Genomic DNA, 27486 nt, shown 5'->3' on the forward strand with positions numbered 1-27486 from the left:
AAATGAGGTAAGCCAAAGCTGCAACATCCTACTCAGACCATTTCCAGCTCAGAGTCTCGCCAGCGGGAGGCTTTACTCTTTCTCCGCCCTTCGCCGGAATCAACCTATCACTCCGGTCTTCTTTTTCATCTCCAGAAGCATTGGCCGGAAGTGAAAAACGCGTCTTTAGTATACCCTTTCTGCTCGTCATATCGAACCAAAATCGCCACCAGCACTGGTCCTCCTCTCGCTCACGCGCACACATTGTGTTGGATTCAAATTCGTCTTATTAGAAAAGCTATGGCGCTGTCATCGTCGGACTTGCCTGCGATGTACACATTGCTCGCCAATTCATTGAGCGGTGACCAAACCGTGCGTAAACCGGCTGAAGATTCCCTTGCGCAGTTCGAAAGCCGTCCGGGTTTCTGCTCTTGCCTCATGGTATTATTTTTACTCTCGCTTCCCTTGTTCTTCCCAGGGTTTTGGTTTAGTACAGAATGTTTTATGTATAATCAGCGTGTATTTATCACTACTATTTGAAACTTGGAGGTTTGAGTCATGGATATTGATGTGGTGCAGGAAGTAATAACGGCGAAGGATTTAACATCTCAAACAAATGTACGATTAATGGCATCAGTGTATTTTAAGAACAGTATAAACCGCTATTGGAGGAACAGGCGCGACTCCATGTGTGTAATTTATTTATTTGTTTCATACATTTCCGTTGCTTCTGCTGCTCATGTACAAAGAATTGCATCTGGACATCTGGTTATATACTCTGTAAAATCTATAAGTTTTGGAATAGACTCCAAATTAGAATACCTAGCTATGCTGACTATTTAGCAATGATACCTATTTAGAAATAAAATGCAATTTTCATGGAATATTATCTTGGTGAGAAATATGCCCCCAGATTGATGACTTCGAGGAAGTTACCGTTCATTTTTATATCACTCATGGAAATGCTTAAAAACAATGCTTTAGTTTCAAATGTTCTATTTATTAGGGAATCATGTGTTTTTACATTGACACACTTGCAAGGTATAGTATAATTCTTCACTTTTCAAGCTCCAATTGGAAGACTTTTAGTGCTATCCAGTCTTAGTGTCATGATGCCACGTGATCTTTTTGGTCAGCGGGTCTGACTGCATTTCTACATGTTCTTGTCGTTATTATTGGCATAAACAGAATTTTTCACTTAAGGTGCTAGATCCAACTGTAAAAGTGTCTTTGCAGGGGTATAAGCAATGAAGAGAAACTGCATTTGAAGAAAAAATTGTTGTCACATTTGAGAGAAGAAAATTATCAGGTAAAGTTTGTTAATTTCTTGTTAATTATTTCAAGGTTCACACAGTTACTTACGGTTGACTGGAAATAATTGCCGTAGGTTCTTACCTTTAATATAGTGAAATTCTTTGCTTACTGCTGTCAAATGCAACTCTTTTATCGTGGTTGGTTTGAGATTGATGCCTTCTGCAAAGAATTTATTATATTTAAAATAATGCAGCTCTCCTATTCTAAGCACGACACTTATGCTTTGTAATTTCAATCTCTTCATGAATTTGGACAATGACGCTCTCTTCTCTTCTAAGTGTGAGACTCTTAGGTTTTGTAATTCAAGCTGTTTATGAATTTGAACATTGCAGATTGCTCTTACATTGGCTGTTATCATCTCAAAGATCGCTCGTATTGACTATCCAAAGGAATGGTATGACTTCTACTCCAGTTTTCCTTGATGAAATATAATTGATGCAATATTGCTTGTGTTGTCATTCTAGGTATTTACTTCTCAACATTCTGTGCAAAGCAATTGCAAGAATTCCATAGGGAAGACTTGATTTAGCTCGTTCAAGAGAACGGAACCGAACTCGAATTTTCGAGTATTTAATAAGTTTCGGTCCAAATTTAATTATGGAACAAAAGTTTGTTTCGGTTCGGTTCGTTTTCCGGGTCCGTACAATAATTAATTTTTTTAATATTTGCAACAACGCTACATTAATTCAATTAACGAAACGTTCAATCTTAACTCTTACAAAGTAACATAGTCCAATCTAGTGATATCTTCCTTTCTTTGTTGAGTTCTTTATAGATTTGACTTTTAAATCCTCTTCCAATAGCTAGCTCACAATAATGAAGAAAGGTGCAGTCGAGTTTTCAATTCAATTTCTTCAAAATGACATAAACAACACTACGGTAGAATGAGAAATTTTGTTAAAACTTATATCAATTTGATTAAATTGGATTTGGGCTAAAAATTAGAAATAGGAAAATCATATTTTGGGTTTGGGCTAAGTTAATTAGTCATCAAAATTAGTTAGAAAAATAAATTAAAATTAGTTATTAGATTTGTTTAGAAAAAATAAATTAATTTGACTTATTTAATATAAAAAATTAAAAAAAAATGGGGAGATTCGATTCTTGGATTTTTGGTCTAGGATCGAGAATCGAACCGAACCCATTGATTCTAAATTCAAATACCCATTTGAGTATTTAACTTAAGAACAACCGCTCGGTTCGAGTCTGATTCGATTCTAGAGTTTTGTCAAGTCCTAGTTCGAGTAGTAAAGAATACTGGAATGATTCCTTCATATTTATAGCAATAGTGAAAAATAAAGAAAATAAAGAAAATTTAAAAAAATTGAAGATGCCCATCCAAATGAAGAACACTAATCACAAAATTTAGCCCTTGTTTGAGCCACATTATTTTCATAATAATGCATTTTTGAATGGTATATTGATAAATGTGTGGCTAAAAAATAAGGAATGATTTTAGATTTGTGTGTAATATTATTTTATTGAAGAATGTGTAGTTGAAATGATGTCAAATCATTGTTCAAGAATGCATTTTTTGGAAGAACGTGGGTCAAACATGGCCTTATAATTTCATGATTTGACCTGCTTAATACTTCAACAATTTGATAATTGGTAAAGGCATATTCATCTCAAGACGTAAAATTTCTCCACAATTACAAAGGCGACCGTTGTGAAGATGAAATTTTTTATATTCTAATTATACTTTATTTGTTACCATTTGTACTAAAACTGATGAATTATTACGCATGCAGGCCAGACCTCTTCTCTGTCTTAGCACAACAGCTTCAATCGGCTGATATTCTATCTACTCACAGAATATTCATGATCCTTTTCCGAATATTGAAAGAGCTGTCAACTAAACGCCTTACTTCAGATCAGAGGACCTTTGCTGAGGTGCGGGATAGTATACCATTTTCTTATTTCTTTTAGTAATTGAAAGTGGATAAAATTGTAAATTCTATTATGTTGTCAAACACAATGTAATTGTCACCTGCTATTTAAGTTAGAGGTCAAAGCTTTTTGTTTTGTACAAATTTACAGTCACCTTTTTAAGTGGATTTGAAAATTTGACCTTTGTGAGAGGGTGGTAAATGTTTATAGTAACAGTTCAAGTAGATAATAGAACTTATCCAAAGATGATCGTGTAGCTAGCCAGTTACATTTTTCTGTGGAGGGTGACATGTTCTCCCACTGACCTGTAAATTGAACCCCTCAATTTGTCAAAGGTAATTCCAGTGAATAGTATGCAGGCAGATTGTGCAGCCTGCTATAGAGAGTGAGAAAGTCAATCCAGCAACTTGAGATATACAGCACCAATAGTTCTGGTCTGCTTGGACTTAAATAAGATGAATTGAACTGTAATCACTGTGTGTAACTTAAATTTGTAGAATTGAGGTTTCTCTTTCTTGGAGATTGAGGCTAGCTGCTTTATCCCATATAGAAAAAGGCTCTTATGGTCATGCAGTTCAAATTCTCATCAAGATTGATATATACCTTTTTACGTTTCTCAGATTTCCAGTAAATTTATTCTATTAATCCTGCTGCCGACTGATACCAATTATAAGGGATTGTACTCATATTTACTTGATAGTTTGATGATTGTTCATTTGCCAGATTGCATCCCAATTCTTTGATTACAGCTGGCACCTTTGGCAGAGTGATGCACAGACAATATTGCATGGTTTTTCTGTGCTTGTTCAAAATGTTTCTGAGCTGCATCCTGATGACCTTTACCTAACATGTGAAAGATGGTTTCTGTGTTCAAAAATTATACGTCAGTTGACGGTTTCTGGTTTTCCAAGCGATGCAATGTCTATACAAGTGCGTGATTGTTCTTCCACTGGGTCTTTCATTTTGCACCTCTCTCTCTCTCTCTCTCTCTCTCTCTCTCTCATTCTCTTATTTTTATCTTTTTTAAGGATTATTGTTAATGTTTCTTGCATTAATAGAACTTAATTGATTTTTAGGAGGTACGGCCAGTCAAGGAGATATCCCCGGTCCTCTTGGATGCCATCCAATCGTTTATCCCATACTGTGAGATTCCTCCACTTATTTCGTTAAATTTTCTTTAGTTTTAGGTAATTCTACATTGCTCGATACACATCCGAAACCCCAGTATACTTAGCTACTTTTCATTGCATTCAATAAACACCATCTGGTTTTTTGAGTCCTGTTATAGCTTGATATTTTTATTCTTATCCAATGGATGTACAAAAGAATGTGACGGAGGTATTAGCTACATATTTTGTTGCATTTCAATTTTGTGCCCTCCTTCCTGGATCTTTTTGAAGGATGTGGATTAGTAACGCGTCATATGCATTAAGTGTTTTAATTGTCACGTATTAGTTTATATTTATATTTTTGAGACTTCCATTCTCGTGGAAAGTTGGAAGTGTGTTGATTTACAGTTTAATTGCAGACTCATCTTTTCGAGAGAAACATCCCAAATTCTTGGAGTTCTTGAAGAAGGCTTGCACTAAATTAATGAAGATTCTAATTGCAGTTCAGTGCAGACACCCTTATTCATTTGGAGACAGAAATGTCTGTGGCCCTGTAATTGACTTTTGCTTAAATAAGATCACAAATCCTGAATCAGATATTTCGTTGTTTGAAGAATTTCAGATTCAGTGCATGATAATGGTAAAGTCTGTTTTGGAATGTAAAGAATACAAGCTATGCTCGACTGGTCGTGTTATGGATGACAATGGACCCACCCTTGATCAGATGAAGAAAAACATATCTACTGCAGTTTCTGGTGTCCTTGCGTCCCTTTTGCCTAGTGAACGAGTGGTGTTTCTGTGTAATGTGCTAATAAGGAGGTAAGAATAAGTCATCCAGACATGATTGTTCCCTCTTATTAATTTTCATTTTAGTTTTACTCATCGATATAGATTCTGGTAATGTATATTAATTAGAATGATGTCTGGATTATTTTTCAACTTGTCAAGTGCCATAATTGGCTCTTAAGACCTCGATAGTTTTATACTCTGTTGCACGGATACTTCAATTAGGATAGCGTGTTCGGGTCCGACACGCATCGGATACCGACACTCCATGAACACTCTACCATAGTCATTTTTCTTTCTTTATTAAGAATATTATATATTTTTAACTCAAACTATTATTAAATAATAAATAGGTATTCATATTTAAAAGACTTCGACAAGAAAAATTAATAACGAGTAAAAAATTAAATTCATAGTATATAAATGAAGAATTTAATCAACATGTCGTGTTAGTAATTTTTTTTAAAAATCATTTGTCGACTTGTTTACGTGTCCGCGTTGGTGTATCATAGGTTTTATATGTTTGTTTTGAATCTCATAAAAATATAGGTGGTACTTGCAAGCATAGTCAAATACATAACTACTGATTCCAATGTGATTTCCAATACTATGCATTGTGTCATGAAATTGAAGAATTTCAGATTTATGACATTCTTTCACTATCATGTGATTTGGATATTTGATAACTTGTCATTTGGATCCATTAGTGCATCAGATGCTCATAGAGATGAGGTAAATGGCTCTTTTACTCTCTCTTTTTTTTTTTTTTTTTTTTTTTTTTTTAATTAAATATTATTTCTTTTCTCTGGAGACCTTTGATCCTCGTTCCTCCTAAGATGAAAAATGGGACCCTATCTCCAATTGGGTGTCCTCTGATTTGCATGTAAACTTTCTGTTGTATTCTTGGCCAAATCTAAATAATTCATGTCCCCGTTATCTTTCTGATCATTCCGTAGAATGCCTCGAATTTCTGTAATGTTTCTGTCATATTACCTTGAATTTCTTGTAATATTTTGGTCAAAAAATACCTAGTTCCTACGGTTAAGGGCTATTAGATGAATATTGCTCTTGCATGAAATAACTCTAGAATTAATGAATTTCTATATATTTTGACCTCTGCATTTATGACCGAAATTGTGGTCTGATCCTTGTTCGTTTGAGTTTCACATTTAATTTGTCTTTCACAGGAGAATAATCTTGCTGTTTGTATAGGGTGCTGTCGCTTTTGGATAAAATTAGGATGAAATATTGTTCTTGTCATATCATTTCTCTTTTCTCGTGTTTTGTTGTATTTCTTCTCAGTGCTGCCATTGCTTCTGGAACAGGTATTTTGTCTTAACAAGAAGTGATTTGGAAGAGTGGTACCATAACCCTGAGTCTTTCCATCACGAACAGGATTCAGTTTTGTGGTCAGAGAGATTAAGGCCATGTGCTGAAGCCTTATACATTGTTTTGTTTGAGAATCACAGCCAAGTAGGTTACTTCAACTCTATGTATTACTCTTTAAGAGTTTTCTATATACATTTTCGTATGTGTTGCGAAGGCACCGTTTGCTGATTACTATCATCCACATTTGCAGCTGCTAGGCCCCATTGTGGTTTCTATTCTTCAAGAGGCTATGAATGGTTGCCCTTCTTCTGTTAATGAATTGACTCCAGCACTGCTTCTCAAGGATGCTGCTTATGGTGCTGCTGCATATGTTTACTATGAGCTCTCAAATTATCTGAGCTTCAAAGACTGGTGCGTATTTTCCTTTATCCCACTTGATGTTATCATATTTGACTTGCATAAATCAGCCAACTTCGTGATTGGTTGACCATGCTGTTAGGTGAAATGCCAATGTCTTGCAATAACCTATGGTGGCTGTGGGAATAGTTTTCTATGAAAGGTCTTGGTACAGCTCTACTGTCACAAAACTCCATTTGAAAGCACCTTTTTATTGATATATGAGCATTGATGCCAACTTTATTAAACTAATTGAGTTGTTACCCGTCCTAATGATTCTAAATTGATTTTGATGACTATTCTACGTTTGTGGAAATGGAGACAGGTTGATGCTAGACAGTTTCTGTTATATTATGTGTACTCAAAACCTTTGAGTTCTTACATTGTTGTGTTAATATTTTTACTCTTCTAATTGATTTCCTTATGATTCAGATATTAATATTCTCTACCCATGCTTTACATGCTAATTCCAGAGGAGATCCTTCTACTTCCTTTCCAACTTGTTATCAAGTTTTTGCTGCACAATTTCATGACTGACCATTCCCCGGGAACTGTTATCTAGGTTCAATGGTGCATTATCTCTTGAACTTACAAACGACCATCCAAACATGCGAATCATTCACAGGAAAGTTGCATTGATTCTGGGGCAATGGGTTTCGGAGGTAATGTACTCGATATCATTTGATTTCCTGCGCTTTATCAATTATTTTTTTTTACCTCTATCGGAGAGCTTGAGGATGGATTTTAATGGGGCTCGTTGTAATGTGCCTGAATGTGGGACGTGCCTTTGCTTGATCTTAATACTTGTGGATTTTTAAATAGAGGAGGCAGCTGAAGTTAGTGCACATTTAAACTCAATATGTCATCAGTGAACTTTTTAGCCTTTTGAATTAATCAATTAGACTGATGTAGCAAAAGAACGAGAGGAAACGAAATTCAATTACCCAAATAAGTCAATTACGAACCTTGCTCAATTAACTTAGGAGAATTGAATAGGTAGAAGTATTTTGATGGAACTTAAGGATTTGTATTTACTTGCATTTCCATCGACACCACACCCAAGAATGTGCAATCAGTTCTTACATAGCAATGTCAATATATATTCTATGAGTAGTGCCCCCAAGGGTTAAGTTGCAGTTGGACTTCCACTCAATTTCAGGTTTTATGAAAAGTCTAACTTCAATATCCATCACAGTTCATGATATAAACCAAATTCTAGGTTGAATAGCTAGGCATCAATAGACTACTACCTGAGTTTGCCTAGGCCCATAATCTTCATTTGCATTCTGCTTCAGCAAGAAAATTACTTTAAGCTCATCTTGGCGATCTTAAGGCAAGTTAAATACATATTTCATCACTCAATAGAAGAGTGTGAGAGCATGTTAAATTTATTTCAAACTTATTCTTTCCATATGCAAGACATAATTGAACCCCATCTATTTTATAACTGTGTTAGTACTATTATAATACTGTTAATGATACTGCATATCTATCAACAATAAAACAGCATTGTTGTTTGTTATCCTTGGCTGGATTAAATCCTAGGTTTTTTCACTTTCCTTTTTTTTTTTTTTTTTTTTTAACTTTGTTTTATGCATCGCTCACTCTGTAACTAGCTTTCTGAAAATTTTGTTTGTCTTCTTTGCTTTCTCTGCAGATTAAAGATGACACCAGAAGACCAGTGTACTGTGCTTTAATCAAATTGCTTCAGGACACAGACTTGTGCGTCAGGGTACATTACACTCTGTTCAAACTGTAGTCTTTTCAGTCATTTTACATTTCCTGAAATTGCTTTGATTTGGTATGCAGAATTGTTGAAGTTCTTTTTTTTCATTTTTAGTTGGCAGCATCACGGTCCTTGTATTTCCATATAGAAGATGCAAACTTCTCGGAGCAAGATTTTTTGGATCTTCTTCCAATATGTTGGGATTCATGTTTCAAACTGGTAGAGGAAGTCCAAGAGTTCGACTCTAAGGTAAATGTTCGTCGCTGTTCCAGCTTATGTGGATCAAGCAATCCATATTAATGCCCTCTTGTTCTCTCTCATTTGCAGTATGCCTCCATTTACAGGATTTGAAATTTTTGTCTAATTTGCGCAATAATGTGCTGGGTGCCGCGTAGTTCTATTGGCACTTGTTTGATTGGGTATTAGTTATATCCTAGTTTAATGGATCGTGTGTTATGGCGCGCTCAGTTTTTAATTACTAAGATTATTAAAGCTTCTTGAGTAATTCTCTTTATTTTGAAAAATATGTTTTCTAACATAAAGAGTATCTTTAAGAATTTTCAGAAATAAAGATTGTGAATTTTTATGCAAGTCAAACAACACTCTACATTTCTTCATGGTTTCATATAAGCAATTGTGGCTCATCCGTTGTCCTCCTTTCTTTCATTTACATGTTTCCCTCCCAAAAATGCTTAGAAAATTGTGAGATAATGAAAGAAATCGTTAGAAGTTTATATAGAGAGCGAGTTTCATTCTCTACACTGGAGAGTCTAATTCATGTTTTATTTTAATGTTAAAACATAAAAACTTTGTTGGAGTCCTTAAAATGAGGATTGACTCTACAGAATAAAGAGGGTTGGGTCAAAAGGAGAGCCTATTGGAGATTCTCTTGCACAATCAAAGATCAGTAAATATCTAGCTGTATTCTTAACTAGTGGATCTAGATTCTGACGTACTTTGAAAAGCCTAGTTATGAAACTTCCTGCCCTTGTTTTATGTTGTCTTGGCCTGTATATGTTTCTGCATGCAAGTCTATTACTATCTGGCCAAAATATATCAACAAAAATTTTAGTGAATGAATCTGATTCAATTTCTTGAGTTATGAAGTCACTGGATCACATCTTATTTTCTTATGTGGTCTTTCTGTCAGCAATTATTAATTAATCGATCTATTTGCAATTGAAATGCATCATAATTTTGTAGCAACTTTTGCTTTCTTCTCTAATCAGATCCCAAATCTCAACGTACTTTTTCTTTTATGCAGCTCATAAGTTCCTTGATAATTATAGGCCATGTTATCTATTTAACATTTCTTTTCGATAAACTTAATGTTCAGGTTCAAGTATTGAATACGATCACTGGTCTCATCACACGGGTCACTGAAGTTAATCCCTATGCAAACAAGTTGATGCAATTTTTCCAGAAGGTATTGATTCTGAGCTTATATATGTTGTTTTGTTATATGATTTGTACAAGGTATTCGACCATCCCACTTCCTTTAAAACACAAACAGAAGAGGGGGAAAACAAGATCTCTTTGCCCCTATGGATTTTAGGTATTAATAGTTCTGGAACTGAATCCATAAGTTCATTGTGGAAATGAGGCTTGACTCCCATTTCTACTACTAATTTCCATAGGCTATCTTTTCTGAAATCTATTAGGGCATAAGATTGCCTTGTTGCCCACTGTATTTTCTTACCCATCTCAGTCAAGGTTGAGTAGAATTCATGCATCTGCCCTATGTAAATAGGATGGTTCGTTTGAGTTTTCATTTTTTTTGCCCATGCTGGTAACAGTTGCATGTTGTTTGTATGCTACAGTAATTGGGATCAAAAGAAAAATATAAAGACTAATTCTTGTTCTGGTGCACACTGAGATTTAATAACATTGACTGGCCGTTTTCCGTCCTGTTATGCATTCAAAAGGCAAAAAAGAACTCTTACTCAGTAGACGTATTAGATTGGAAGGCGTAGCTACCAGCATATTAGATTGCTTTGCTGATTTAATATAGTTTCATAGGCCTGGGGAGAATCCTCTGGTGAAAGGCTTCTGCAGATTCAGCTTCTGGCAGCAGTCAGGAACTTTGTAGTTGCCCTTGGTTATCAATCACCCATCTGTTACAACATCGTAGTCCCCATGTTACAGAGTGGGATCAGTGTAGATAGTCCTGATGAACTTCTGGAAGATACCATGCAGGTATGTCGTTATGCGTACTTCTTTTCAGATCAAATTTTGAAGAGTGGTCCTATTAGTCGTAGTGCTTACCTTTTTCTCTTTTTGTCCCCTTCTATCTCACCGGGCATGCAGCTATGGGAAGCCACTCTTTCTCATGCCCCCACAGTAGTTCCTCAGCTATTAGGCCATTTCCCATGTCTAGTGGAAATCTTGGAAAGAAGCTTTGATCACTTAAAGGTTTGGAGTTACTCTTCAGCAGTTGCATTTTCTGGAAGTTTGCATTCTCGTGACATCTAATGTGACATGCAGATGGCTGCCAGCATCATTGAAAGCTACATAGTTTTGGGTGGAATTGAATTTCTCAATTTGCACGCATCTACTCTTGCAAAACTTCTAGATTTGGTTGTTGGTAATGTCAATGATAGGGGGTTGCTTTCAATGCTTCCTCTTGTGGACACTTTAGTTCAGGTAGTTGATTAGTCTGACTCAATGCTGCATATATTGAAGTTCTATTGATAGAGCACTAAGATCTTAAAGGATGCAAATCATTTTTTACATGTTCAAGGAAGTTCTTTATTTGCATATTGCTTCTTAAAGTAGAAGGGGGTCAAGCTTCTGATTTTCATAATGTTTTGGCTTTTATCAAATAGCTTTGGTATTTAATTGGTTATTATAATTGACATTGCAACTGAATTGATCTGACTAATTGAAGTTTTATTGATGGATAATACATATATTGAAGGAAGCAAAACCAGTTTTTACAAGTTCAAATAGCATGTGAATTTGTGGGGTTGCATTTTAAAATTGAGGGAATAAAGCTTGTCTCAGTCTGATTTTAGCAGTGGTTTGGCCTTTTGAACGGCGGCTTTGGTACTCTAGTCTGTGACTGTAAATAAGCTGTTGCAACTGAATGCCATCTTGTTTGAGATTTGACTTTGAAAAAGTTGCAATTGCTTTGGACATTAAATGAACTTTGACTAAATAATATTCATCTGCTTTTCCAATCTGGCAGTGTTTCCCGACCGAAGTACCCCAGTTAATTAGCACAACTATTCAGGTAATTGGGTTCTTTGCTTTGCCTCTGATCGATTTTCTAGTAGCATCCTTAGGTTTCTCCATTTTCTATATTACCCACTGTAGACAGTTTTATTAAGTTCAAATTTTGCAATATCTTGCTAGAAATTAATCGTCATATGCTTGACTGGAGGAGATGATATTGATCCTTCTAAAACAGCTGTTAAAGCATCCTCAGCTGCCATACTAGCAAGGGTTTTAGTCATGAACACTAACTATCTTGCGCAACTGACATCGGAACCATCACTTTTAGCACTCTTACAGAAAGCTGGATTCCCAAGTGAAGAAAGCGTACTTCTTTGCCTGGTAGATGTATGGCTTGACAAGGTTAGAATTTGTCTGTGTATTAGTTGTGATGTAATTACCATAAAGCTGTTTGTTTCATCCTGGAAAAATATGAGTGTGTAATGATACCTGCATGGTTCACCACTTCAGATTTTCTGGGCATCTTGGTGTTGTCTTTTGTCATTTGTGCTACATTAGCAAAGCCCACTTGCAGATGCCACAGCTTATGCTTTTGTTAGGATTTGTGTAATCCTTGCTTGATGCCATGTTATTAGATGTACACGAAAGTTCTTGCACATTTGAGTTTGTCTTTTTTATATACTCTTGGCGAAGCACTTAAGAAGAGGTGCAAAGGGAAGTTCCCTTGGCCTTGTTATATGACTTTTTTTGGTAACACTGAAGCTGTCATGATGTCTGGAATTGATTTGTGGAATATTGTGCATTTTTGTTCCTACAGCTCCTTCGAGGTGCTATCTCTCCGATGGCCTCAAGACTGTATCATCGACACCTACATATTCTGAATATGCATTATGCAGCACCGTGATTTTGCATTGCTCATTTGACAATTAATTAGAATTTAGTTTCAATTCGCTACCTTTTTTTCCTCTCTAATATAAATTTCTAATTGGAGCTTTCTTCTTACATTTCCCCCTTTGAAACATCTGCAGGTTGACAATGTAATTTCCACTCAGAGGAAGACATTTGGTTTAGCTCTTTCAATAATTTTAACTTTGAGATTGCCGCAAGTACTTGATAAACTTGATCAGATCCTAAGGTACTCCTTCAAATTCATTGTGATAATATCTTGTGCTATTCTAGCGGCAGTGATTTATTCCTTAATGCAATGTTGATGCGATTCATTCTCTGTAGCGTATGCACCAGTGTGATATTGGGTGGAAGTGAGGACTTGAATGAAGAGGAATCAAGGTTTGATATATGTCATTGTCCTTGTCTTAGTATAATCAGGTTGACAAATCCTCTAATATTCTTTTCTGATTGAAACTCGAATTTACTTGAACTACAGTAGTGATAACACTTACTCCAGCAGCCCACGAGTTCCTAGCAAAGAGTTGAGGAGGAGACAGGTATACTGCTTTTGTATATCATGGAATCACGTATATTTGGTCTGATAATCTTTTACTTATTTAGGTGTCTCATTTGCAGATCAAATTCTCTGACCCAATAAACCAGGTTTCCTTGGAGAACTCAGTGAGGGAAAATCTCCAAACTTGTGCAACTCTTCATGGGGAATCATTTAATGCTGCCATTTCCAGAATGCACCCTGCAGCATTTGGGCAATTAAAACAGGCACTAAAAATGCCATAGGCTAGAGGTGACTTTCATGCATACAATGGAGAGAGCAGTTTTATGTATTTGCGCGTGAGCCAGTGGAAAGGGTAAGTTGCTTAATCCTAGAAATAACTACTGCATTCCATTGGAAGGAATGAATCCAGGTGGGTGGGGGTGCTTATTTTTATCATCTCGAAAAATTAAGTTTAACAGAAATATAAGCAATTTTGTAAATCAGGTTTGGCAAAATATGTAACTTAGACGTAAATTTGACTTACTTCGAAGCCCAGCCAACTCTAAAGCATTAAAAAATCTTTCAACAGTAAAATCAGGTTATGTGTGATTATTTGTAAAATTTTAAAAGAAGGCTCCACAACAGTCACAAGTTCACTTTAAGCATTCAGGTGTGGGTGCAATAGCAAGTGACCTATTATGTCGAAGGGTGAAACCTTAGGTATAGGGGTCACAGTCACATAGAAGTCCTTAACTCTTGTTTTTAACTATCATAACAAGAGTAGATTTTAGAAGAACAGAAATGCAGTAATACATGTAAAGAACTTAAAAAGCTATTCATTAGACCAGCATCATCTGAGTACTAAATGAATTATAAAAGCAACTGAGGAAGGAAAGTCCAGTGTAATTAGTCCCCTGTTGGAATATTGGTCTTCATAAATTGGTCGTTGAATGGAAGTTTGGGGACTAATTCCACGTTAGAAATTGAAGGGCTTGAATTGAACTAAAGGACATTGATTGCACAATTAATTGGACTTGAGGGCTGTTAAAGAACAAATCAACAGGGGAATACCTCTATACAGAAGTAATCACGTGCCTCGACTAGTCATTAGAGTTCAACGTGCTAGTTTTGGGCTTTGATTTGGTGAGTTAGCATTTGAGTCAGCCTTTAGATACATAATTCTACTCAGGAACTATAGTTGGTCAGTTCCTGAACTGCTTGCTAAAATTATTGCCTGTGCATGAACTGTGTTAACTGTCGAATTTCCTTTCTTTTTGTAGGTTTTACCGAAGCTTCTTTGACTTGCGGGCTAGTGCTTCACACACTCTTTGATTTTCTTGGAACTCCATTGTTTTGGCCGGTCTTGTTTTCATTTATTTGGTAACATACTTTCATTTTTTCTCTCTTATTTTACAGCACAACCAACACTGTAAATAGTGCAGCCCCTTCATGGCATAGTTTTTATAGGCAGAAGGGTGATAGTTTTGTGCATTTCATGCATTGTTTGATGTTTTTGATGATAAGAGTTTTGTACAATGTTCGCTTTCTGTTTAAACATTAAAATAGATACTGGGCTTTAGCACTGATTTGAGATTGAGAATCCCTCTCTGCCAAAGTGATTTTTATGCACTATGTTAAACGTTTGTGACGCAGACTGCAAATGAACACAGATGGTTCTGTAACAGTACAAAGTGAAAAACGAGTTACGGCTTCTAAGAAAGGCTACTCCAGCTAGATCGCTCATGACAAGATCTTGTTTACAATAAAAATATTGAGCTATCATTGCTGGTCACCATCCAACAAAATTCACACTTCTGAAAATCAAGAAAATAATTCACCAAATTAATCCAACAGGATCAACACTCGTATGGAAATCCTTGTGGCTAACTACATGACTTTATTTTAATTCTTCAGGTCTATTTGCTGCTTCAATTATATTTAAAAAAAAAAAATTCTATCTAAAACTTTAAGGATGCACAAAAGGGTTGGCTACACTGGACTTTCAGAAGCCACAATGGAGATATAAATTAAGATCAACATTTTATGACTAAATCATAGAACTCAAGGCAACCAAATACAGTAGTGACCAAAATTGGATGGAGTAAATACAGGTCAGAAATTTCTCATTCTTCAGAGGTTGTGACATTTGGTTCCACGTCCATGGATTCAGCATCTGCCGACTCCGCAGCTTTTTCACCCTTCTTACCTGCATAATAACATTTTTCACACAAATATTCACATGTTGTAGTGTCTGAAAGAAATGTATATATTTGTCGAATGCAATGATGCGAGGGAAAAATTGTAGTCCAACTAACCTTTTTTCTTCTTTCCACCACCTTTCTTCTTGGTCTTTGTGCCCAAAGCTAACCATGCTTTTATCTCTGGATTATCTATTGTTTTGGCGGGCTGCAGCTCCTGTAAATGGTGAAACGTGATGCGATCTGACCCGTTTGGCATCAGCAATACAGTAAATTTGATGTGCGCAACTAGGTCACCTGCAAACCAGCTGTCAAACTTTGACATATGTAGCAAATAAATCATACAACTCGTAAATATTTTAGTAAGTTGACAAGTATTTTAAATTATTTAACAATATTGGTTGTCATATAGCTCATACCAGACTTCTCGTGAAGAACTGGATATGGCTCCAAAAGATCGTGATTAACACATTCCACTAGTCCCAGTCGAGCACGTTTCTCTTCCAAAGCCCTGTTATACATTAATCCTGCTCATTATCTTAGCAAAAGAACTGGGGCAATAGTAGAAACACACTTAAAAGCCACAAATAATAGCAAAGTAAACCTGGCAGTAAATGGCATGATAGGAAATTTCTGATTTATCTCGCTGAATATGAATCGCGAGGCCTTCATCTTCAGGTGATAATTTTTTTCAACAGCCCTTTTGTAAATAGTCGTCTGTTTCTCGTCCAACAGCTTAGGCTGCAAGGGTGACACAAATTCTGAGTTAGTAATGCTTGGGTGCACAAAAGCCAAATTTAATTCATGCTGCTATAAAAGCATACAACATAGAGATATACCTTTCCTTCGCCAGTACTTGTAATAATATCAATAGCATAAACCTCATTTTCCTCAAATTCAGCTTCATCTACTCTCGTCTCAGGACCTGGGACGCTAAGCACAACCTTGTTCCCATCTATCACAAATTGCTTCATTTGATGACTTAAGACCCCTTCAACAATCTTGCAGTCATAAGCAGTGGCAACTTTCTGAATTGCTTCAGTCACATCTTTGTTCTGCCAGCAACAGAAACACAAGTCATTAAAGATGTGAACCGGATTGTATGAAAATTAAGAGTGCTGTTACAGATCACAATTAATTTCATATTCACGAGAAGAAAATGTTTAAATGACTGTCAAAATATCACCGAGTTAGCAAGTACAATTTTATTGTTGCCAAGTCACGTTATCTAAGAATCAAGCCATGCATCTCTAAGCTAATTGATATTTAAGCTTATGGCTAATTGCGCAGACAGATGCCAGAAACTACTAGGTAAAATATCAAGAACTCCAGCATGTAAATAAGTTAAAAAAACATATATACAGCCTATATCTATATTGACAACATGCCAGAGGAAACATCATGGGAATTGATCAACTTGCAAAAATGTGTTCTTCCAGCCTGAATAGAACAAAGAAGAATGTCATTTATTTTCCATTTCACAGACCATCTGCTTGAATTAATTGACGAGTAATTTAGATTGTGAACTTCAATGATCAAAAGATTCCAAAAATAAAAAGGTTGGGGTCAAAACCCAAAACGCTAAATAGTTCAGCTTTTTCCATTCTATATTTATTTAGAAGGGTGGTGTGGGGTCGAACTTTTTCCAGCCATAAAAAGAAGACGATAATGAACATCAAATAAATAACAGCTCTGTCCTGTGCTATACCACTATGCTATCTGCATAAGTTTATTATCAATCGTTGCTGACAATGTTATCAATTGCAACAATTGAGTAAAATGGTTTCAAGACCGAACGTACCTTATTGGACTATACCAGTCAAATAAGGAAATGACAGAAAAGAAGGAAAACTCAATCTAATAAAGTGAAAGAAACAACAAAACATGATTGCTCTATCAGTGTAACTATGACTATAACAAGCTTCATCGGATGCAAGATCCATAGCCAGTGATTATCATCATCAAGTAGAGAATCATGTTAGAGCGAAACGGCAAATATCCTTGGTTTAAAAATGCATGAAAAAGAGAAGCAGTATTTAGTTCAAAAAGAAAATATCAAGTCAACAAAAGAAACTGAAAATACTTATTATCAGATAGTCGAATAAATGTTAAAATCAACTTAAAATTTTGAACGCTTTCTTATTAATTACATGATTTTGGGTCACTAGAATTGGCTGGTATTACAACACAAAATGTAATTCACCAGCCGGAATTTTCAAGCAAGCCAATTAAATTGTAGGCAACAGGGAAAAGAGGAGGACCAAGAGGAATTGATCGCCTCGGCAAAGTTGCCTTCTTCACTGACACTGACTAATTCTTAATTAAATATCTATTTACTTCTTTTTAAAGGTTCTCACAGACACATTAAATTACAGCATCCTTCCAATATTAACAATTAAATCCCAAGTAATTGGTGCAGTATTTAGATTGACATTAGTATCAAGAAGTTGACATCCCCAATCAGAGTAACTATGACTATAGCTTCATCTAGATGTAATCCATAGCTAATACAAAGTATTCATCATTTAGGGGACCTGGAAGGATATAATAAGAAATAAGGTGCTAGTGCCTTTCTATCCAGAAAATAAAGAAATTGATGTAGAAAAATTCTTTATATTGATATTAGAAAATGCCGACACGAATAGATTGAAACTTGAAAAGGGATGAACAAAAAACAAAATAATTGTTGCAGTGCTGCCTTAAATGAGATTTAGCTCATCACCAGTAAATGAATACCATTGTATATGTGAAAACAAATAAAATTGGAAATATTGGAAACATGGAAAACAAATATCAGTGAAGTTCATAAACAAACCAAGTCGACACGTTCAAGAACACGACTTTTTCATTCAACAGTAATCAGTCAAGAGTCCAACAAGACTGCACTCAACAAAAAAAGAAGCAAAACTAGAAATATAACATACTTTTTTCCCAGGTCGCACTAGCCTCAAAGCAACCTCAGCTGCAGTATTTGCTGCGGCAATAACATCAGAAGCCCTGCCAGACACAAGGCCTTCTTGAAGAACATGGGTGTGAGCAACTACGGCAATAAACCCATCTATGTGACATCCCATATCACTGAATCAAACAAAAACCCACCATTGTACTCGTGAAATTTCCAAGTTGAGAAAAAAAATGTATGTGTTTGTATATGAGCATGTAGAAGGAATATTACATTTTCAACATGTCGCCTTCTTCCAGCACAGTCTCATCACTGGCCAATGGAGAAAAGTGGCATACAGTGTTGTTTACAGATATGCAAGTCGGGAAGGCAACACCTCTTTCGATTTTCTTCTTCACATTTTTGTACATATTCCCAGTTTGACTAAAAATTTAACCCACCATTCAAACAATTAATTCCAGTGAGCTCCATAATTATGTCACAGACGTAAATTTACATATATATTACATAAAATTAATACTAAAGATTCTATTTTACCCTAACATAACACTGATCGTATAAATAACAAAGAAAAATTATTACTCTCTGATGAAAGCATCCCCCTTCTCGCAAAGGTCAACAATCTTAGCCTTGGGCTTGCATTCTGACAGCACAAACTGTAATGCCTCTGCATACATTGAACATTATTTCGGAAATTCGTCAAGCATTATATGGAGAATCAAACACGTCAGTCAAGAATAAACAAAAACCTTAAAAGTTTAATTCTTTTCATTGTCTCACTTAAAGATTTACAAAGCAACACAACCACCACGACGAACACAAATAACAAATAAATTAATACACATATACAAAAACTATTGATACACAGATAAATAAAGTCATCTATATCCACAGAGAAAGAGGAATAAAGGTAGTAACTGTTAACGATTTCTGCAGCGGATTTGTATTTGGTAACAACTTCAGGCGAGCTCAGATCCAGCTCCCTCTCTTCCCTTTCATCATCCGACATCGTTTTTTACTACAACAACAAAATTAACAAAACAGCAAAACAAATAATGACCATTAAAAATTGAAGTTATCAAAAAAAAAAAAAAGAACGCACAGAATCAACACAAAGATATGTACCAGCAGGAACTGCAGCGGTTTCAGATTGAGAAGCTTCTCAAACTAGGGTTTATAGCAATACAAACCGAGAATAGTACAATGAACGGCTGGGATGGGTAAAGTTTCTGAGTTTGAGGTCGGCACTGTATGTGACACTGTATAAGTACTTATATAACGTTTCGTGTTTTTAGCGACTCGGTAGGGTTTCAACGAAAAATAAAAAATAAAAAAGGGAAATTTGCATTTGCATATATTTTCCCTGATTCTAAACGTTTTATTTCATCTGATATTTCATAGGGATAAAATAGGGAATAGAGTTAAAAGAGCCCTATGTCTCTTATTCTTAGGAGGTCTTCCTCCACTAGCAGGTTTGATAGAAATTTGAATAAGATCGAAAGACCCTTTATTAATGCAATCGATTAGATTATATAGATATACTTTCAATACAATATAGGTCATCGAAAGGATCTGTCCACGGTAAACTCTGGGTTGCCAAGTGTGGAGCGGATAACTACTCCATGGAACAATATGTTACTGCTGAAACACAGAAGAATTGAAATCGTTAGTCGCTTTAATAGGTGCAATTGCTATAACTTGTCGGAAACACATAAGAACTCTTGAATGAAAATAAAAAAAGAAATGTAACTCCAATTTCTATTATTCAAGATTATACACGAAAGATCCATTTTTGGGCTTATTTGGCCACCCCAAGAGCAACTATTCATGTACATTATGGGGAAAATCTGAGATTATTTCTAGTCTGGAACGAGTCAATCGTCCACTTTGGGATTTTATTGAACAAAAAGGGTAGGCCAAAAATTAGGATACATTTTAGGAAAATCAAACTTCCATCAAAGAGAAGCAAATGAAAGGCTTCATAAAAATTCTCGATTCTCATTATTTTAAAATTCAATTTTTCTACTCATTTTCGATAGCATATTCTTTCAATGAAATAATTTTGCATATAAATTCAAAATATTTTCCTACTTCTTAATCCACATTATCCCAAAATAAATATTACAAAATCAATTTTTTAAAATAAGGAGCTCAAACACGATTAAAATCAATTTTTTAGTAAATATTGATAAACGTTAATGAGATGGGTTGTTGAAAAGTTGTGGATCCATAAAATATGTGGTTAAAATTAATTGTTTGACTTTTATTTAAATTAAAATCTACCAAAATATTTATTAAATCAAACTGTATATTTTTCTCTCAAATTATCTAGAGTATCTTCCTCTCGATTTTTATTTATTTATTTATTTATTCCATTCAAGTCTGTATTCAAGAAAGGGAGAAATTTTTTAGATTGAGATCGATTGATCTTTTCCTTTTAGTCGTATAATGATCTATTTATAAGAGTTCAATAAAAGTATTCTAATCATTTTTCTGACTTTACATTTTTCATTATTTTGCTGATATTTAAGATTAAGTTTTCATTTTCAAAATTTATTAGTTTTTTGGTGTTTTTGTGACATATGTCCTCGAATACTTCATTTTCATAATGATAGTACACTAACATCAAAGTTGATTTGTCATAATTTGCACTGAAATGAGTACTGTCCATGTTCGAGGCATCTAAACATGATCTTGTACAAGTTTCAAAGTTCTAAAGATTCTTGTTCCTCAGCGATTGACGTCTTCTTGTTGAAATACACCCCGAAAATTGGTACATAAAATATTCATTTTTATAACAAGTGGACGCGTGACATCATGCTTTTTATAATTGAAATGATATTGAAGTGTATCATAATAATTTTCATACGTAATATTAGTCTCCCAAATCCAATATTATTTTTTAAGGTAACATAATTATATATTTTATCCAACGATATTTGTGGCTAGGTATTTAAGCCATGGTGATATACAATTGTGCAAAGTATTAAATTTCTCGATATTCAGTATTTCCAGAATTTGCAATAAATAAAATATTTAAATATTGGAGTATCTTTGGAAGAATTTTCCACTATTTTCTGTGAGTAATTTTCTGCTCTCAATCTCATGTGTTTAAGAACGGTGATGGAAACTGAAACCTAACATTTTGCTGACTCAATTTTGATGTCAGCATTATCTATGAAGCTAAGCTGTTATTTTGGGGAATTAGGAGTATTTGTGTGTATTGTTCTTTAACCATGAATGAGACCTCTGGGTCCCAAGTAGTCACTACTAATCACAAAATATTGATAATGGACTTTTTCAAATTTAGTAATAACTAATTAAAAGTATATTTGAAAGTGTTAATGAACAACTTAAATTATAAACGAGAGGTGGTCGAGTGAGTAATATTTATATGTTCTTCAAAATGAGTCATACTCAGCATAAGTTATTCTCTTTATATGGTGATGAAAAATGGATTAGTGTTTTTCTTATGAATTTAGTCGCCATAGAGAATAAAATACACGAACAAAGGAGGACAAATACTATTTTACAATAACTTTACAATAAATTACGTAACCGATTAGTTTTCACTCACTATCATCACAACATATACTTTTCCTACATGCATCCATAATGTAAAGCAATAGATATTTTGCAAAATAACGAGTCTATAAGAGTATGATCACTAATTTAAAACAAAGAACTACAACTTGGCCAAACATATGTAAATACCATAGAACTGAGCTCCACGTACAGGAGCTCGGCACACACCCCTCACAATAGGGGGGATGTTGGGCCCCACGGCAATTTTAAAAAAAGGTGGGGCCCGCCCCCACCTTTTCTCACATTTGGTTGGGGCCTGTGAACCAAGCCCCTGTACCTCCAACTTTTTTCCATACAATATGATGTCTATATTCATTTAATCCCAATTCAACACCTACGTGTCCTTACACCCAAGGGAGGAGCCAGAAAAAAATTTCGGTGCGGGCAAAATTTGAAGTGTAAAAAAATTCTCTTTATAACGAAGTGACTCGTAAAATGCCTATAAAGTTGTTTAGGAACCAGCATGGAAAGAAACACGAGACCCAGAACAGCTATGACCAGACATTTCCATCGTCTCTTTGTTGCAAAGGAGTATAATGATCCCCCCGTACCTGCCCTTCATTTTCCAAATTTCTTCTTCCCCCTACCAGGTCCTTCTGCAATTGTGATGAAAAACAATGGCAATTCTTTAACTGGGGCACAAGGACTGCCCAAAGTATATGGCTCCGCCCCTGCTTACACCTAATCATTCCGATGAACGAATCCACTTTAAAGAGGCAAAGGGCCCAGAGGACGCTTAGCCGGGAGCATTGAGGAAGAAATTAGTTCTTGTACAACTCAATAATCCAATCACAATATTGTAACGGTTCTTTTATAAGTTTGAAATCAAGAAAATGTTAAAACCCCCTGTTTTCAATGGTAGATAAGTTACTGTAGTTTGGTATTGCACAGAAGTGAATTTAAGCCGTAAGATTCTCTAAACCACTATCCAAAGTTTCGATCTGCTGTTTCCACTTTGGAAGTTACAGAAAAGAAACACAAGGTAAAAGAAAAGGATTAAAGTAATTATCATGTGCAGAAAACATACATGAAAGCCAGCATAAAGCAGATGCCAAGAAAAAAAAAAGGTGATGTACAAATAGCATTTTTGAACAATTAAATTGCTTAATGGTCAGTATCTCCCAGACTTACTTTTTCTCTAAAATTTTGTTTCTTTCCTTTTGTATAAATATGAGTCCTAAATTATAATGAAAGATTCTTCCACCTGCAAAGCAAAATATACTCCAAAGGGCAGTCCTCCACACAAGTACCTCTGAATTCTACTTGTAATTAAAAAAAGGTTGAACTCCAACCTTGTTGGGGCCCCATCGCCCCGCCATCGTGAAGGAGGTAAATCATGGGATGTGCCCTAACAGGTCAGTTAACAAGAGTTTGCCTGTACACTAATGCCCACAAAGAGTTCAATTCCATATCTCAAGAATCGAACCCCCACACTGCGGCTACCAGCAATGCTGAGACTACCTCACTCGTGTCCTTTACACAACTGGGTTATGCCCCGGGGGGCAATTCTACTCGTAATTCATTCTACATAAGATATTAACATGTCCCAAAGTGACTCGAATTCGCAGAATTAAATTAGCATTAGAAATAACAGAAACATTCTTAGGAGTCGGGATAATTAACAGTACGAATGCATGCATTAATAAACAATCTCGTCTGGTTGGCGCTAAATGAATTACAATGTCATAGCAATTAACAATCCCAAGGTTTCTTGCATACAGATTTCACAAATTCAAAAAAATGAGAGATTGATCTGAAAAATATGGAGAAATTAAGGCCCTTCTTATAGGAATCCAAAAGGTGGTTTCTTTAATGAAACCACCTACTACAATAATGAACAAAAACCAGAATTAACAAACTCCTGTTTCAAGAACGGCTCCAAGCACTTTATCATCAATAGAGTTCCTCATCTACGTCCTAGCTTCATTGAAGCAAGTAAATGAAAGAAAAAGATACCCATTTGTTCGCCGGATTTAAAAAGAGAATGGGGTAAAGAAAATCTGAATAGTTGCCTTTTCTGATTTAATAAGTTTTAAAGAACTCGAAACCTCGTAATTTCAGTGCCTCAAACATCATAGGAACCTTATGAAGAGAGAGAGTGCAAAATTGGTCTTATATTAATGCATTCTTCATATATCTCCTCTCATATAATCCAGTTATCTGGTCAGCTACAGCCCACATAATGGCCTGACCAGGTGGGATCCTCATAAGCCGCGGCAGCAGTCCCTTCCACAATGCACGTAAACCTTCCTCAGCATATATAGTTTTGATAGCATGGACCATGCCTTTGTACTTCAACTCACCTCCAGAACGGCTCTGAGCCATTAGCCTCGTCTTTACAACATCAAAGGGCCCGGTGCATACTGGACCAGCCGTCCCTGCAAGAAATCCTGATATCATGGACTGCCATGGCTGAAGCACTTTCCCATCACCCTCATGTTTGTTCCACAAAATCCCATCAAATGCATTCTTGGCTGTAAACATGGCAGCCTGATTTGTCCCATTGCGCATAACAGTTGGTGCAGCTCCTGCCCACAGACCAAGCACACCTTCTTCGCGGATGATCATACGAGCACAATGTAGAGGTCCTTTGTACTTCAAAAGTTCAGGGCTCAATCCTTTCTGCTGCTGTAGTCTGATTTTCACCACCTGCATCGATTAAATTTTGTCATCCTAACTAGTTTAGACATACATTCCACAGAAAAGAAAGCCCGCGCTATCACGTAGTGTCAAGATAGCCAAAAGAAAAAGATAATGGAAAAATCCAACTTTCGAGATTTTCATGTGAATCGCATCCTTCACGTAATGCAGGATTCATATACACAAGGACAACAGGTAGCATTATTTAAGCTAAGTATCAAAGCTGTCAAGCACAGAAATAGATGAATCAGACTAAGAGGGCAGGCAAGTAACCGAATTTTTGGAAGTTAGGGAAGGGAAACTAAAATGCTACCTCTACAATACTCAAAATAGTATGTGCAGTAACTAGCTGCTACAATAGGGCGTAAATGAACAGCTGAAGGCTGGAGATAACAATCATGACGGGGATGAAACAGTTAGCAATTGATTGTTATGTATCAATTGTGGGAGAAATGGCCATCCAGCTGCAACCATCATGACCCATGGTTCACTTAATCAAAGACCAAACATTCTGAAGAAATCAGAATCAATTTTAGTCTCTTTCGTAATCTAAATTACAAAATGATATACATTTATCAGTCACACATATTACTCATTTAAACCATACTACATAGAATTCATGTTCCCAGCATTGACAATTGCAGTTAAATTAACTCACAATGAAACTTTCAGTTATAAGATAATGTGATATTAGAATTGATTATCAAACATCCAATCCATGGAATTCTAAAAACTCAATGATTTGCATTTTCTAATCAATTAAACATAATAATCAATCACACCCATTATTCAGAGCAATATGTTGTCAATTTGTGATTTCACCCCCTTCCACTTGATTTCATGACCAGACTCGATAGTGCTTGCAGAATAAAAGCTAATCAAGAACTTGAATTATGGAGAGGGGAAAAAAAAAGAAACAGTAAGTAGACCATCACTAAAGATTTAATTATTGTTTAGCCAACTAGTATAAATAAAGACTCGATCAAAACAAGAGTGATATGGATATAATTAAGATTTAAACCCCTTTAACTAATTAAATAAAGAAATCAACTTGCCTCAAACGGCGTGACAATAACAAGAGCTTCTAGCACGCCCGCCCCGAATCCGGAAAGCAGCCTCCCATGGTGACTCAGATTACCCGTTTGCGCGTCCTTAAACGCGGACTGCAGGACCGCATTGGAGCCCATCCGGAGCGTATACTTCAAAGTCAAATGCGAGGCGAATGGAGTCAATCCCTTCCATAAAGCCCGCAAACCTTCATTTCTAGCTATGGTGGTGCCGCAGTGGATAATTCCCTTGTACGAACCGGACCGGTCCAGCTGGAGACGAGTCTTGATGACATCAATGGGCTGTAAGCAGCACGCCTCCATTGCGCCTCCCAGTGACCCCGATAGCGCCTTCATGTACGGCGGGATTGTTTTTATGCTCTCATGAGTTTTCTCTGCCATTGGAAGACTGGAGGAGGAAGAGGGGAGGAACGGTGTCGTTTGTTAGGGTTTGGATCCTCCTCTTCTTCGCCTTCTTTCTCAGATCAATGAAGAAGAGGAATATATGATAATTAAATTAAAGGGTAATTTGCAAGTTTAGTCCCAAAATTTGTCTGGTTTATATCCTCAATTAGACAGCCGTTAAACAGCTCCTATATCTGACCAGTACATTCCCTTTAATAAAGGGCAAAATTGTCCAGTCGTTTATTCCAAATATAAAAGGACAAATAACAAAACAAACTAGAAATAAAATAGGAAAATGTTATTTGTACCCAACGTTTGATACATCAGGTTACCCGATGTGAGCAAGGGGGTCGGGCTCCACACATTTATTAGCGTGGGGCCCCGACCCCCATGTGAGTAGCAGGTAACCCTAAATGTCAAACTCAGGGTACCTGTAGCAAAACTCAATAAAATAATTGTCTTCAACTCAACGCCGTACTGGATAAGATCAAATTATCGTTAATCTTACACTTATTAGACCTCCTAGGGTTGCTAACGCCAAAGAAAGCAAAGAAAAGACTACGAAATCAAATTCATGAACAAAGAAAAATGGTGATTATCACCTATAGTGAGGTGTTCTCGCTATGCGATGACAGTTTGTGGTCATCAATAGGTGTATTTATTGAATTATTCTACTTGTATGTTCAATATATACCTTAAGTGACATGCATAAGTTGCATTTTGTCATTGGCCAATAGAAATTAATTTTTTCAACAATCAATAACAAAATGTCAGTGTGCATGTAGCAAAGCTTGTAATTATTTGGATCTGCTATTGGGTTTGTTTGAAAGAGTTTAAAAATTTTTCAACTATACATTTTACGATACCATAATTTTTCCTACTTTCCATCATATATTTTTCAAAAAGATCATTGTTTGGTTGAAAAATACATTTTTCAACATTATTTTGACATCATTTCAACCACATATTTTTCAATAAAATAATATTACACGCAAATTCAAATTTTTTTTTTTATTTTTTAACCACACATTTTTCATCAATACACTATTCAAAAATCCATTCTTCCCAAAAAAGGGGCTCGAACAAGGGCTAATAAATAATAATTGAAAAGATGGGGTGGAATAGATTTTTTTTTGCCTTTTTCCTTTTCTGATATTTTTATTTGTTTTTTAATAATTTTAGTGTATGTACAATTTTACCTTTCATTAAAAGGCATGTGCATGTCAGTTGACTTCACTTAAATTTTGTTTTGGATGGATTATGTTAGAAAGTGGTAAAAATTCTAATTTCTCCAAGATAGGGATAAAAACCAGATAAAATGAGGTTATATAGATGAGACTGTCACTTTAGCCAGAGGTAGGGGACTAAGTTTGCAATTCACCTTTAAATCCTTAAATTATTAAACTGGAAATGTCCTGATCGTGAAGGAATTAAAAACGATTTTTTCCTCTATTTCGTGGCTGGGTCGTGCGGTTTAAAGAAAGGACACGTGCCATTTAACTTTACTAATATTTTTAGTACTTGTTTGGTACAAATTTTAAATCAATTTAAATTAATGTTTTGACCATTTATTTCAATCGTCACTTTGAATTCTTCTCTTACAAATAGAACTCACTTTATCTC

The 27486-nt window shown here is 35.6% G+C and overlaps 3 protein-coding genes across 5 annotated transcripts; 1 reads left to right on the top strand and 2 right to left on the bottom strand.

Moving 5' to 3' along the window:
- LOC111392536 (importin-11-like) lies at positions 1-14687 on the top strand. 2 transcript variants are annotated; one of them, XM_023017899.1, is made up of 24 exons: positions 2-420; positions 559-668; positions 1216-1288; positions 1626-1687; positions 3045-3186; positions 3907-4113; positions 4260-4326; positions 4712-5111; positions 6404-6551; positions 6658-6818; positions 7366-7465; positions 8461-8535; positions 8644-8778; positions 9866-9955; positions 10549-10725; positions 10837-10941; positions 11014-11172; positions 11717-11761; positions 11884-12105; positions 12732-12838; positions 12934-12990; positions 13088-13148; positions 13228-13460; positions 14368-14687. In XM_023017899.1, exons 1-23 carry the CDS (start codon positions 280-282, stop codon positions 13387-13389), a joined length of 3006 nt encoding a protein of 1001 aa, XP_022873667.1. In that variant the 5' UTR covers positions 2-279; the 3' UTR covers positions 13390-13460; positions 14368-14687. The 2 variants fall into 2 exon arrangements, with proteins under 2 accessions (XP_022873668.1, XP_022873667.1); XM_023017900.1 differs by lacking the exons at positions 12732-12838; positions 12934-12990; positions 13088-13148; positions 13228-13460; positions 14368-14687 and having other exon boundaries at positions 1-420; positions 11939-12099.
- A 212-nt stretch (positions 14688-14899) lies between these two features.
- On the bottom strand, positions 14900-19475 carry LOC111392538 (ERBB-3 BINDING PROTEIN 1-like). Of its 2 annotated transcripts, none has more exons than XM_023017902.1 (10): positions 19290-19475; positions 19106-19205; positions 18770-18854; positions 18461-18610; positions 18210-18363; positions 16125-16340; positions 15890-16026; positions 15705-15796; positions 15403-15582; positions 14900-15293 (listed from the first exon to the last, which is right to left on the bottom strand). In XM_023017902.1, the coding sequence occupies exons 2-10, from the start codon at positions 19194-19196 to the stop codon at positions 15211-15213; spliced, it is 1188 nt and encodes a 395-aa protein (XP_022873670.1). In that variant the 5' UTR covers positions 19197-19205; positions 19290-19475; the 3' UTR covers positions 14900-15210. The 2 variants fall into 2 exon arrangements, with proteins under 2 accessions (XP_022873670.1, XP_022873669.1); XM_023017901.1 differs by having other exon boundaries at positions 19313-19474.
- Positions 19476-23432: 3957 nt separating this feature from the next.
- On the bottom strand, positions 23433-25984 carry LOC111392543 (mitochondrial succinate-fumarate transporter 1). Its single transcript, XM_023017908.1, has 2 exons — positions 25468-25984; positions 23433-24421 (listed from the first exon to the last, which is right to left on the bottom strand). The coding sequence occupies exons 1-2, from the start codon at positions 25858-25860 to the stop codon at positions 23885-23887; spliced, it is 930 nt and encodes a 309-aa protein (XP_022873676.1). The 5' UTR covers positions 25861-25984; the 3' UTR covers positions 23433-23884.
- Positions 25985-27486: the final 1502 nt, after the last annotated feature.

This window comes from Olea europaea, unplaced genomic scaffold (assembly GCF_002742605.1).
Source record: "Olea europaea var. sylvestris unplaced genomic scaffold, O_europaea_v1 scaffold939, whole genome shotgun sequence".
Lineage (NCBI taxonomy): Eukaryota > Viridiplantae > Streptophyta > Magnoliopsida > Lamiales > Oleaceae > Olea > Olea europaea.

Excerpts from the sequence above, each read along its gene's own strand:
- LOC111392543 (XM_023017908.1), bottom strand. The coding sequence starts at position 25,860 with ATGGCAGAGAAAACTCATGAGAGCATAAAAACAATCCCGCCGTACATG. Across the intron at positions 24,422-25,467 it reads TTATTGTCACGCCGTTTGAG|GTGGTGAAAATCAGACTACA; the intron begins GCAAGTTGATTT and ends TAATCGATGCAG.
- LOC111392536 (XM_023017899.1), top strand. The coding sequence starts at position 280 with ATGGCGCTGTCATCGTCGGACTTGCCTGCGATGTACACATTGCTCGCC. Across the intron at positions 1,688-3,044 it reads ATTGACTATCCAAAGGAATG|GCCAGACCTCTTCTCTGTCT; the intron begins GTATGACTTCTA and ends TTACGCATGCAG. Across the intron at positions 6,552-6,657 it reads TGTTTGAGAATCACAGCCAA|CTGCTAGGCCCCATTGTGGT; the intron begins GTAGGTTACTTC and ends CCACATTTGCAG.
- LOC111392538 (XM_023017902.1), bottom strand. The coding sequence starts at position 19,196 with ATGTCGGATGATGAAAGGGAAGAGAGGGAGCTGGATCTGAGCTCGCCT. Across the intron at positions 18,364-18,460 it reads GAAGGCGACATGTTGAAAAT|TGATATGGGATGTCACATAG; the intron begins GTAATATTCCTT and ends TGTTTGATTCAG. Across the intron at positions 15,797-15,889 it reads ATCATGCCATTTACTGCCAG|GGCTTTGGAAGAGAAACGTG; the intron begins GTTTACTTTGCT and ends AATGTATAACAG.